The sequence below is a fragment of the Schistocerca serialis genome, chromosome 7 (assembly GCF_023864345.2).
Source record: "Schistocerca serialis cubense isolate TAMUIC-IGC-003099 chromosome 7, iqSchSeri2.2, whole genome shotgun sequence".
Taxonomy (NCBI): Eukaryota; Metazoa; Arthropoda; class Insecta; order Orthoptera; family Acrididae; genus Schistocerca; species Schistocerca serialis.
In genome coordinates this window covers 122,274,891-122,289,057 of record NC_064644.1, presented here as the reverse complement: position 1 = coordinate 122,289,057, position 14,167 = coordinate 122,274,891, and the positions used below count along the sequence as shown (strand labels likewise).

Genomic DNA, 14,167 nt, shown 5'->3' with positions numbered 1-14,167 from the left:
TCTGAGCTCTTGATATTCATACGAAAGCTATATAGAACAAAAAAAATCTACAAAAATAAAACAATAAATTACCCACAGTGTAATGTTTCACTTAATATAATCCATTATGGAGTCGAGGTAGCAGTTGTCGTTACACTGGTTATCACTGTTAGCATTCAACCGCGATTCTTATACATATATTTTAACAACGCGTTTAAAGAGCATAATGTTTCACCGTTTTAGGCCCCTGGGGCATAGAATACGAAATAACAATGGCAATGGCGCCAATATTTCCTATGACATGCAGACATTGTGCAACTGTCAACACCACTAGACGAGAATGATGTTATGCCCCGCCCATATTTGCTGCAGGGAGCTTTTAATGGCCATGTTAAAAAAAAAAAAGAAGGTGGCTTAGGTTATGAAGAAGCTGAGAAATGTGATTGGATGATCTGCTATGGCAGTAAAGTACTGAGGTGTGACTGGGGAAGCTGAATACGTGTAACACAATTGTCTTGAAAGCTCTCTGATTGACCATTTTCCAAGAAAGACATTGTGGCCTTAAGAAGAAGTTGTGAAATGTAATTGGACGGGCTTATATGTCTGTAAAACATCGAGCTATTTTTGAGAAAGCTAAGTATGTGTAATGTAGGCTCTCTGATAAGCCTATTTCCGAGAGAGGCTTAGGAAAGGGAAGGAAAGAGAAAAGGTTATGGCTTATGGGGTGGAAGGAGAGGGGTTTAGAGGGGAGGGTACACGAGGCGAGGGTAATGTGGCTTAGAAGAGGCGAGGGGCATGATGGCGTCATGCATTTGCATCTGCATGTATGCAACCCGACGGTTAAAAATGAAATTAGGGCTAATGTTGCTATTGCATTTCTGCCATAAACACAAATTACAACGCCGAATGCTTCCGCTGTGGCTTCTGTTGGTGGCCAATAGACACAGGTACAGGTGCGCATTCAAACATGACTGACTACACCACTGCAGCGGCCATATTATAAAACAGGACTTATAACAAAATAACTTTTCGTTACTTCGATTCATTCTGATGCATAAGCGTCTCCAACAAAGGTCTCGAAACAATGGACGGGTAACACAAATCCATCACAAAGTAGTTATTTTGTTTATCATTAGGACTACAACATTGCTTCCGCCATTTTGCAATAGATGGCAGTAGTGGCAAATGGCATTGCATGTAGTAAGTCGTAAGTGTCATACATTAGACATTTGTTAACACAAACCCATCAACATACTGCCTGATTTGTGACTCTATCGTTAAGTTATTCTCGACTGAATATGTCAGTCTACGAGCCCAGTTCTCATAATTTATGGGAAGTTTTAATTGTCTCCTTTAACTTGAAGAAATCTGCGGCTGAGGCTCAGAAAATTCTGGATAAGACCTTTGATGGGGCATCTATTAGTGAAATAAAGTGCAGAGAGTGTCTTCAACGCTTCAAGAATGGTGATTTTGATGTCAAGGCCGGCATGGCGGCGGAAGAGAGAAGGTTTTCGAAACTACTGAAATCGACGGCAACAATCAGGAGATCGTTATCAAAAGCAACTGCAGCGTTTGAGCTGAGCACTGAAGGACAAACGACCACAATATAACAACAGACATTAAAAGGTGATTTTGCACGATGACAATGCTCGATCCCTCCGGCCGTCGTATTCTCCGGACATTGCTCCCTCTGACTACCATCTTTTTAGACCAACGGCACGTGGTCTATCTGACCAACACCTTCTGTCGTATGAAGAAGTGAAAAATTGGATCGACTGATGGATTTCCTCAAAAGACGCGCAGCTATTTCGTGACGGGATTCGTACGCTGTCCGAAAGAAGAGAGAAAACAGTGGCCAGAGACGTACTTTGAATAGTGAATTTTGCGTAGGTTTACACAATAAAGCCTTGAACTTCGAGAAAAAATGACAGAAGCAGAGATGTAGACCTAATATCTGTCTCTGAATTCTCACAGTGAGCAGCAATGTTTTTATAGTGTTCATGAAGCGCTGACGTTTTTAGTAATTTTTAAAGTGACTTTGAAGAACGTTATATATGTTACGTATTAACGGCTACTGTAAAGTTAACGGGTGCAAGAATTTCATTCATTGTGCATTTTAAGCTTGTATGCTAGGCTAGATCCCATCTACTGCATCAAACAATGCTTTTTCTTCAATTACTTTTGAATTACACACACTAGCTGCAACAGTAATGGCACTCTCTAAACGTTCGTTTTCGTTGTTGATTTTTCGTGATGAAGGACATACCCGGTTCCATGGTAAGAAATTGCATGATTAGTCGTTTATGTTGGGAGGGGTGGTGTGTGTGTGTGTGTGTGTGTGTGTGTGTGTGTGTGTGTGTGTGTGTATTTGCATGTGTTGTGCGTTGACATACTATATAAGTGTGATAAATCCAAAAGTCTTACGATGAACGATATCATGCCATCTACTGGGATAGTAGCTAGACTGGAATTACTGTGACCGTTACTGACGACAGTTTAACTGCTGATTATGAGACCATTGTTGGCACTCAGTCAACAGGAACGTATGCGAGTAAATGTGTGTGCCAGACCGCCACAGGAGGACAAACTGGTGCTTCCTGTAGAAGTGAGTGGAGCACTTTACCTGCCAATTTCTTCCTGAAGGTCGTAGAGATCCCGGATGTCGACGCCGCGACGGATCTGCACGTCGCGGTACGGGAAGCTCGGCTCCACCTCTGCAACATAAACACACAAGGAGGACGTTAATACTGGAGCTTTGATTGAAGATAGCAGACGCCGAATATTCTACTCTATCTCTGCTCCGTAGCAGGGTGGACTGAATTATTAAGTATTTTCTATTGCTTATTCCTTGCAAGAAACAGTTTTTACTTAAAGATAAGACCAATTTTTAAATGTTCTCTTAAAAGTTTTTCGCAGACGACATTCCATCTTACAAGGAGAGGTGCCTAGCGGTGGGATCGACTTTTTGAAAACAAATATACGGCGATGTAGAATAAGATCCTAGGAACCACACCCTGCAGCCATTCACCCTAGTGGGCCCTTGTTCGCGAGTAATTGACGAAATAAAAAATCGGAATTTTGCATGATACCCAATAACATTAGAAAAGTCAACTCCACGTGTTGAAGCTGGTGGGCTCAAATATTATCAGTTGCAGTAAATATTTTTTAGTTTTAAATCATTATCGAAATGATTTCTATCATCATTTTTATTCAATTAACTGATTTAACTGTATTTTTTATTTACATTCCTTTATCACATAATTTTAATCATCATATTAACTTTTTTATTTATTTCATTTTTTTCTTTATATCACTTTTCTGCAATCGAAATTTTTGTGAATATGAATTTAATTACATTCATCTATTATAATATTCAATTATTTGAAAATTCTGATATATCAGTTAAAAACCAAAAGACGAAATAATCAATTTGTATTGACTGTGCAATGATGTGAACAATGTATTTTTCGTTACGAGCTGTGCAATTATTTAAACGCAGATGAAGCTTTAAATGAAAGGAATGTTTACAAATAAGACGAAATTTAAGCTAAGTGAGAAATATGTGTACAATGAACGCAATAATGTGGACGAAAAAATTCTGTGATAAAAGAAATTAAATCGAAATGAATGAACAAAATTAATTAAAAACACGCGAACAAAGATTTCAAGTGAAAACTGAATGATAGAAAGAAAAATGAGAGCAAATGAAGACGTTTATATTATGTTTAAAATTATGTGACAAAGGAATGGAAATAAATTACATTTAAATCAATTAAATGAATAAAAATGATGATCGAATTGATTTCGACAAAGAATTAAAAATAAAAACAATCAATTTATCGCATCTAACAAGATCCGAACCCAGAACTCCTACTTCCGAAGCTATTATCCTATCTATTGCACCACACAACCCGTCTACGTAATACGACTCTTTTAACATTATTGGGCATCACGCAAAACTCCAAATTTTTTTTTCGTCAGTTGCTCGCAAACGAGGGCGCTCTAGGGTGAATGGCTGAGGGTGTGATACCTGGGATCTTAACTTACATAACTGTATAGATGGTTTCAAAAAGTCGATCCCACCACTGGGATTTGATGCTCCAAGTACAAGACGATCTGTACTGCAATGTTTGTTGATTAATAACGCATTTAGAGATGTTAGCACATCATCAGATTAACTTAAAATGGCAGCAGAAGTCCCATTAGACAAAATTAAAAACCATGGTAGCAGTCACCTTAGTCCATATTAAAATCATGGAAAGAATGGTTGTATCAGAAATGCAGTCATCAAACTGCGGATAAAAAACCAAGCACCAGTAGCAAACGGCGTTCACAGGCGTGTGTGTCACAACTAAGCAAATACTGCCGCCAATGAAATGTGTGCTGAGGCATGGAGGAGGCGGACTACACGCTCGGACACAACCAGGAGTGATGATCTGTGGTGTCATTTACTTCATACCAGGACACCTTTGGTTGCCATCAGTGATACCTTTACAGCACAGCGCTACGTCGACGATAGTCTGCGCCCCGTTTTGTTGCTCTTCACGGCAATCAAATCAGTCATAAGCCACTGAATTTTTGCGCAGCTCTGCACCTGTGAGCTCCGAGCTTCGACCATAGATACTAGTAGACTGGCCTTGCTGTGTGGCTCCAACATAAACCACGTGACTGTTGGCAAAACGTGGCGGGATTTCAAATCAGTGGTTTGCCATCCTATGTTTGTATCGGATTTTCCCCACATTTCTCAATTGACTGCCAAACGCTTCCAACAAAAATTACTTTTTTATTTGTGAAAAATTATGCCAGAACTACATTTGACCTCGATTTGTTCACAGTACCATTTATAAAATTTAACAAATACATCGAACGCCACTCTAGTGGGCAGCGGGACGAAATTACTATAAACTATCAATTAAAGTAAAAGGTCGTTAAAACTCTTTTAAACAGTAAGAGTGGGCTCGTGTCAAAACTTTAACCATTGGATTCGCCACGTTTTGAGCTCTAATCACTTATAAAAGAAAATGGAATATGGGAATTGTGTCAACTATAGGTGTCAAAATTGTTGACTTTAGGAGCAGGTCCATTTTAGAGTATCAGTTTTAGGTGCACTTCAAAGGTTCAGTTCCCATTATTTTTACAAAAGTTTAAACAATCAGTTTGAAAAAAAAATGATATTTTAGATGAAAGGTGAGACTTTGAATTTTCAGAAAATAATTTTGGAGCCTAGGTTTAAAAATGACAGACACTGTAAATACAAATTATAGATATACTTTGTAAATAATAACTAACGTATCAAAACACTTCCCCGCGAAGTGCTTCGAGCAAAGGCGCGTGTGTGCAAATGGCTTAAAGTTTTTCCGTTTCAGGGCCTGTATCCAAAGCTGCCTTCGGTTTTCATCCTTAGGGAACCTATGAGTAGGAACGAGAAACGGTTATACTTATTTCTGTAACCGAATTATCACAGGTACTTTCCAAAATGTAATATGAGTCTGACTTTACAGGCATCACTTTCAACACTTTAATTTACGTGATACTCTATTTCAAGCGTAAAAAATATATAAAAGTCACTTCAGCAGATTTCAATAAACGCATCTGCACTATCATAGAAACACTTACACGTGAAATGTAATGCCATTTCCCCGACAAAACGCTGAGTACAGCCATAAGCGCAACACGAAACAACCATGTTTTGCCAACATTCACGTGACTTCAGCCCAGAGATGTTGGAGCCACGAAAACGACGTCAGGGCCAGTCTATTATATTTATGGTTGAAGGCTCCGAGCGACTACAGAGAGAATTTTGTAGGTTTTATTCTGGCGGCATGTGCAGCGGATGTCCATCCCGTGAATGGCGCCGGCTGGTGACATGCGTCACGCCCCTCCTCGCTACGCCACGCCACGCTGTGACGTCACGGGGCACAGGAATAGCGCGACGCCGCTGCAGCAGGCATTCCGCAGCCGAAAGCGCGCGAGACACGCCGTGACCTCGTCTCTGCCCGTGCAGGACCGAGGGCGGCGCCCGAAACACAGCACCAGCTTAAACCTCCCTGTTTGTTCCTGCTCCTTACATGGGGCATATCGTAATTCATAGCGAAAACTACACAAACAAAAACGTTCCAGTAACATGGATCTACAAACAAGCCGTTTGCGTGATTATTATAAATACAGCATCTATAAAACTTATACTGAAATAGTATAAGCATTCTTTTAATTTCAAGTAAGCATTTTTGACAGTCAATTCCACAATATTCTTTACAACAGTTATATGAACATGTAGTTCACTTCTCGTAGAATGTGAAGTGAAAAAAAAGCTCTCCTTCAGGCCACAAGTGGCCCACCGGGACCATCCGACCGCCGTTTCATCCTCAGTTGAGGATGCGGATGGGAGGGGCGTGTGGTCAAGGATAGGAGGGGCGTGTGGTCAGCACACCGCTCTCCCGGTCGTTATGATGGTTTTCTATGACCGGAGCCGCTACTATTCGGTCGAGTAGCTCCTCAATTGGCATTACGAGGCTGAGTGCACCCCGAAAAATGGCAACAGCTCATGCCGGCTGGATGGTTACCCATCCAAGTGCCGGCCACGCCCGACAGCGCTTAACTTCGGTGATCTCACGGGAACGGGTGTACGCACTGCGGCAAGGCCGTTGCCTGAAGTGAAAAAAGGTAACTATTAATTACTTCTCTGGAACCGCGAGACCGCTATGGTCGCAGGTTCGAATCATGCCTCGGGCATGGATGTGTCTGATGTCCTTAGGTTAGTTAGGTTTAAGTAGTTCTAAGTTCTAGGGGACTGATGACCTCAGAAGTTGAGTCCCATAGTGCTCAGAGCCATTTGAACCAAGCCATATTAATTACTTCTATGAATTGTGCCACTTTTCTTACTTTTCTAAAAACGTGTTTATTTTTGCTATAACCCTTCATGTAATACTTTCGCCACTTTTCCACCCCAAATAAAACACAGTCTTTTACGTACTGTAATAAATGGTTCAAATGGTTCTGAGCACCATGGGACTTAACATCTGAGGTCATCAGTCCACTAGAACTTAGAACTACTTAAACCTAACTAACGTAAGGACATCACACACATCCACGCCCAAGGCAGGATTCGAACCTGCGACCGTAGCGGTCGCGCGGTTCCAGACAGAAGCGCCTAGAAGCGCTCGACCACAGCGGCCGGCGTACTGTAATATGAAACGACATTCCAGCCTCCATCAGGCAAAACAACTATGCTACAATAAAAAACTAAAAACAAATTGAAATTGGGTTATTAGAAAAACACAAAATGTAAAATTATAATATATAAAAATTAGTGTAATTTAATAAGGACCCGCCAGGTTAGCCGAGCACACTAACGCGCTGCTTCCTGGACTCGGCGAGGCGCGCCTGCTCCAGATCGAATCCTCCCAGCGGATTAACGACGATGGTCGGTGTGCCAGACAGCCTGGATGTGGTTTTTAGGCGGTTTTCCACATCCCCCTATGTGAATACCGGGCTGGTCCCCTCGTCCCACCACAATTACACGGCTTGCAGACATCTGAACATTTTCGCACTATTCCATGGATTACACTAGTCGCGGACAGAGGGGGTACACTAATTCAGTCATGGGGGGGGGGGGGGGGGGGGGGGCGGGCAGGCAGGAAGGGCATCCGGCCACCCCTTGCACTAACATTGCCACATCCGATTAACCATGCCGACCCTGCGTATCTGCGGGAAAACTGGCACAAGCAAAAGAAAGAAAGAATGTAATTTAATAAGGAACATCAGTTAGGTACAATTAAGGAGCACAGTTTACAAAAATGGATTCAGTGTGAACTTTCTTTATAGCAGTAATTTTTATTAATTATTTATTTATTTTGTACGCTGCAATGCCCGAAACTGCGTAACGTTTACAACATCTGTAATCTTGAGAATAGTGTCATATTGTTATATAAGATATAGGCCCTATATAAACACAGACATTCTAATAATCAGTGACGTTAATAGTTACATTCAGCTGTATGCTCAAATGTTTCATAACTCAATGTGCCGCTCTTCTTGAATGACCCATGCACACCTACCAGTAGCAACACAGAAGTGACACTGTTCTTGTCGTGGTGAATCATGAAGCCAACAACAAAACTGACAACTGCCCTCAAGTGTACAAATTTCACCATACAGAAGTGACATTTTTCGTGGATGTTGGGGTACTTCGCGCTTATTTTTCAGTGACATGAACTAACCGGTTTTTGTCTTCGGTCGATTTTCTTGCAAAAGTGTGATATGTGGTTTGAGCTACTATCGACTACAGAATAAATGTGACTGTAGGCTTTCCCGGCGTAAACTATTGATGAAGGTTTCTCGGGTCTCCAGCCGGGTGGTAGCGTTGATATCTCGCGACGTTTCTGGAAGTGTCATACTACCCATCTTCTAGCGAAGATGGGTAATATGACACTTCCCGAAACGTCGCGAGGTATCAACGCTACCACCCGGCTGGAGACCCGAGAAACCTTCATCTACAGAATAAATGTCTCCTTTTTAATAACATACATCAACAAAAGTTTTCCATCGCCCCTTTATTTCGTAATTCATAGCATAGAAGATAATATTTGGCTCTAGGAATACGTATATACTCATTTGGAATGTGTCCAGATCACAAGAAAATGGACAAAATCGTCTGTCTATTGCGGTATTTTTCACAGAACTTCCGAGCAACGTCAGTACGTGGTGGAACGTCCCCTTGCTCGGATGGAAGCTTGAATCCGTTGTGACACACCACTGATGAGATCATCACGCCAGCCCTGGTCCAAATAGTTCTACTTTTCGATGGCGATACTGGGTAAGGCGTGCAGAGAACGTGGTCGTTGTTGACGTCCAAAAATAGGTCGTTTAACTCTATCCCACACATGTTCGATTGGGTTCATGTTCGTGGGACAGGCAGATTACTTCATTATGGCGGTCCTAACATGCTGGTCAAGGGAACAGCATGATGGACATACTTGTTATCACTCATCAAGATGAAATTCTCACCAAAATAGAGGCGGTACGGTCCCATTATTGTTTACAGAACCTCGTTCCTATGCCGTACAGTCGTAAGGTTACCCTCAACAACGACGAGAGGTGTACGGTGGCCCATGTAACGGAACCCCAGAACATTACTCCACCACATGCGGAACACAGAGTTGGAGGCGTTCGATATTGCCCTATTGTCTCCAAACACGTTCTCTGCGATTACCAGGATGCACAAAGATCTGACTTTTGTCCATAAACAATAACAGACACCAATCTTGGGAAATACGTTCTGCAGCATTTCTTGCCCATTTCTAACGGAGTCCGCGGTGTTGTGGGCTACAACGTGGTGCTCGTCATGGTTGTTGGCAATGAAGACTCGCATCATGCAATCGTCTCCTAAGAGTTTGATGCGATACACGTTATCCTGTAGCGTCTTCGAACTCAGTATTCGGTTCTGGAGCACTCTGTACAGGATTCTTTTGACTCAAAAGTCGTAGGTATCGATCGTCCCGTGCACGCGTCGAACGTGGACAACCTCTGTGGTTAACGTCCTCAACGCTACCTGTCAACTGGAACCGATTCCATGTCCGCACCATATCGATCTGATTCCGGTGCATATATCGTGCAACTTCGCTGGTTGAAAAATCCTATGCGCGTAACGTGATAATGCGGGCTTAATTATTGATCGCGATTGTCCTTCGTGGCAAGATGGGTGTACACTCTGCCGTTCCATAGACCTCTCTAATGTGACCCTAACAGTGCTTTATTTCCAAAGAAATGTTGTGAGGCGTGCGCGGCTCGTGTTCATGCCGTTTCTTGCTTTATAGCTTCTCTTTACGGAACTGTCGCCTCGTTTCTTATTCGATTTACTGGCGTCACTAAGTTGCTGGCTTCCCTGCCCGTGAGTGGCAGCAGCAGTGCCTATCGATAAGAGCACTGTCGTACTGTCTTTGAAGCGAACGCTAGTATTTCCGGCTCGTCGTGTGTCGGTAGTTCAGTTGGGATGGAGCGCCAGTGAAGTCTGGACAACCAGTACTCACCGACCGCTGGCGACACGCATGTACTGTCCGACGGAAGGAGAGTGGAGCGGGAACGACCGTTGGTTAGTCGTTCGGTCGGTCGTCTCTTCGGGCGACGCGTTTGGTCTTTTGACCGTTTCTGGGCCTCGTCAGTAGGTCATCTTGCCGGACGTGGGTCGGTTCCTTCCTTGTGTAGAGGTGTCGGGTGGCCAATGGGATAGTGTTCCCTCTGCTTGGTTGGGTCTCAGCCAGTGTGTCCGGGTCGTCCTGTCTCCGAGTTCCGAACGGACATCAAGGAGTCGGGATGGAGCTGCAATGAGGTCCGGCCAGCCAGGACTCGCCCGACCGTTGCCGACACACACGACTTGAGTGGGGACGACCTTGGTTTGTCGTTCGGTCGGTCGTCTCATCGGACGACGTGTATTTGGTCGCTGACCGCTTATGGGTTCTCTGTGTGTCCCGACTTGTGATTCGTCCTTGTTGTTTCACAGTGATTGCTTTTAGGATCGTTCGAGTTCTTGTGGAAGTGTTTTCGTGCAACTGTGTCTAGCTTGTGTGATTTCGACTGAGCAGTTATGTTAATGCTGAAACTTCCTGGCAGATTAAAACTGTGCGCCGGACCGAGACTCGAACTCGGGACCATTGCCTTTCGCGGGCAAGTGCTCTACAAACTGAGCTACCCAAGCACGACTCACGCCCCGTTGTCACACCTTTAATTCCGCCAGTATCTCGTCTCCTCCTTGGGTAGCTCAGTTGGTAGAGCACTTGTCCGCGAAAGGCAAAGGCCCCGAGTTCGAGTCTCGGTCCGGCGCACAGTTTTAATCTGCCAGGAAGTTTCATATCAGCGCACACTTCGCTGTAGAGTGAAAATTTCATTCTATGTTAATGCTGTCTGCGCACTGGAGTTGTCTGTCGGTCGGTTGGGACAGAGTCGGGCACATAGTACAGTTCGGCAGCCTTTGGTGTTGTTCATATTTTTGAATGGTTATTGCGCCTTGACTGCATTTAGACGCCAATATTTGAAGACGTAGTGTTGCTGGTATCTTCGTCCTCGCTGACATTTTCCGTTTTCCTGCCGTTGGTCGGGCGGAAGGGAATTGATTAGGTGGTTGGTCGGTCCTTCAGCCGTCCTTGGATCGGGTTGCCATCCGATTATTTAATCTTACTTTGGCTGCCTGTCTCACCTAACTTTACGTTAGAGTTATCTCCTCAGGCCGACCCTTGGAACACTTCTGAGCACCACTTTTCTGTTGGTTTTAGATTGTGGTTTTCTTTTAGTATGAAGTACTGTGCAAGGCCTTCAGCTGTCTTTTAGTTTATTTTAATTGTGAAATAAGGCCTTCAAGATTGATTTGTTTAAAACTACTTGAAAAAAGAGATTTGGCTCCATTTGAAATCTTTGTTATCCAGGCCTTAAGCCTTGAGTTGTTCAATGTTCAGTATGTGGCCATCAGCCGAGCTTTTAAGTGAAATGTTTTTAAGATAAGGCTTTCAGCCGTCTCAAATTAAAACTTTGAAGATTCTTGTTTAAACTAACTTTGTTTAAAAGGAGAAAGAGGAATTTTGCTCTATTGGAAAGGCCTTGCCCTGAGTTGTTCTGTGTTCAGTATGTGGCCTTTAGCCGAGCTTTTAGGTCAAATATTTTTAAGTAAGGCCTTCAGCAGCGTGTATTCCTTAAAGCAATTTTAATAACTTGTGTTCGGGCTTTCAGCCATATTGTTTTGAGTCCTTTTAAGGGCATGTGCGAGTAAGTGTTTTTAGGAAAATAAAGTTTGTGTGTTTTGTGCAACTGACAGTAACTGATTTTGGCCCCTTTCCACAACCATAAACTGATTCGCTCTGTCCTGCGAAAGCAGATTTCATGTTGCAAACCATTGGAATGCGGCGTTCTACCCGTAGTTAGCGCCCATAGCAACTGTGTGTATGTTTGCAAACAACTTTCCGACCGGTACAGAAAAAGTCACAACGACAACACATATGCTCGACATATCACGCTGATGCACACTTTTATTGATATGTGTATACTCCTCTTCCGAAATTTTCTTCTCCTCCTACACTAATTCTTCACGTATAAGTTGAACAACATTGAGAATGATAAGCTATACAGGTTGTGACGGATCACGTACAGCACCCATCGTGTTTAAATTTTTATCCGGAAGTACGCGGTCTAATTACAAGGGCTCTTGTATGATATTACTGCTGAGAGGTCAGCGGGCTACTGGTATGGGGGCTTTCATGTATGGTTACATGTGTGAAAATGTTTCAGAACATTATCACTTGCTCGAGCTACGCTGCCCTTGATGCCACCAGAGGACATGCAGTAGTCGGTCGTTGGCAGCGAATTCCTCGGCTGCAATGCGACAATGGGACGGCCGCCAAGGAGCGCCCGATTACGCTCGCTGAAGAACGAAATATGATTTAATCAAATAAAATAATATGTTTCCAGAGACCTTTTCAAGTATAAAACATCTATGATGTATGAATACAGAATTTATAACGAATACATGTCTGTGCCAGGCCAGAATTGTTTGATATGTTTCTCGATTGGAGTGTACTTACGCCGTTCATCCGAGCCTCACACCTCAGTTTATATTTCGCGACAAGGGGTTGCAGCTGTAGCGGTTGTAAAGCTAACTACTGCCAAAGTTATTTGTGCACTGTTATACAGTTATTAAATTTAATAGGTTTCAACGGTCTTTCGTGCTGCTTGTGGCGTAATAACGATTTAATTTACTTTCCGAAAAGTTCGCTCGCTGAGTTTTTTGAGTTTTCTGTGCCCTGAAGTCGTTTAGTAAATTTCGTGCTTTAGTTTTCAGTTGACGTTTGCTATTGTTTCTAGTGAAATACTAGAGTAAAATTTTCATTCACTGTTTTAACTTCGTTGAGTCTTCCAGTGGCCGCTTGAATTTTTGGTTTCAGCTAATAATTTTGTGAAGTTTTGTTGGTATTAGTTGTGATTTAGTAGTAGAACTAAAAGTAGTTGCTTTCTGAGTAGAGAGAGAATTTCGAGACCGCTATTGTTAGTTCTATAAATAGTTCTACTGGTGTAAGTGAATTTAGGTAACGTAGACGATTAGTTTTTTTCAGTAACTGTAAAATTTCACCATGAGTGAGAAGTGTGGGCTCTGGCGTAGGTTTGTGAGTAGTGGGTTACGGTGTGGGATTTGTTCAAAGTATTTTCATTGGGGGGAATGCAGTGGGGAAGGCAGTGGGCATTCTAGCGAGATCCTTTCCTGGGAATGCAGAATCTGTAGTAGAAATAAGTCGATGGAGGAGCAGGAGCGTAAGATCTGTGCCCTTCAGGTGCGGTTACAATGCGCAGAGGAGGAACTAGATAGGTTGAGGAGGGCAAAGGGTGCTGTGGAATGGGAACTGGCAGTTGGCAAGAAGGCAGCTAGGAGGAGGAGGTATTCAGACAGTTTTACTTTGCATACATGCAATAGATACGACCAACTGTCAGAGTTGAGTGGAGAGGAACCTCTTGTAGCTTTAGATGTAGGGAACATACAGCAATGCTCAGCAGTTGGGAAGCCAAGGTTAGTTGCAAAGTCAAACAGAAAGAAGAAGCAGTGAACACGTAGTGTGGTGGGGCGATCACTCTGTTGTAGAAATAATTCAAAAGCCAAGATCGCTTAAATATTGTTTACTGGATGACCGGTTTCAAATGGTTCAAATGGCTCTGAGCACTATGGGGCTCAACTTCTGAGGTCATTAGTCCCCTAAAACTCAGAACTGATTAAATCTAACTAACCTAAGGACATCACACACATCCATGCCCGAGGCAGGATTCGAACCTGCGACCGGAGCGGTCTCGCGGTTCCAGACTGCACCGCCTAGAACCGCACGGCCACTTCGGCCGGCGATGACCGGTTTCAACATACTAAAGGTGCCATCATCGGATCTGTGAAGATATAACATGACAGGTTTGAGGGATGGCTTACATGAGTTACACTATATACATTACTATTAGTACAGTGACACATGTCTGAATGTGGCTTAACATTTATAAACCATTTGGATATAACGATACATGAGGCAGACCAGCTGATACAAAATCATTGTAACAAAAATAAAAAACAACTGCTCTCGTAGTCATTCTTTTCCATCAGATATGTAAAACCGAAGTCACAAGATAAAACTACTTGGTACATGCCTGCTGCTCGACTAACAACGGTCGGCAT

At 43.0% G+C, this 14,167-nt stretch overlaps 1 protein-coding gene across 1 annotated transcript in view; it reads right to left on the bottom strand.

Moving 5' to 3' along the window:
- Window positions 1-14,167, bottom strand: part of LOC126412222 (myosin light chain kinase, smooth muscle-like) — a 387,145-nt gene that overhangs the window by 106,612 nt on the left and 266,366 nt on the right. Inside the window, exon 3 of the mRNA XM_050081711.1 lies at window positions 2,603-2,693. Within this exon, the coding sequence (XP_049937668.1) occupies window positions 2,603-2,693 (91 nt within the window). The remainder of the gene's footprint in view (window positions 1-2,602; window positions 2,694-14,167) is intronic.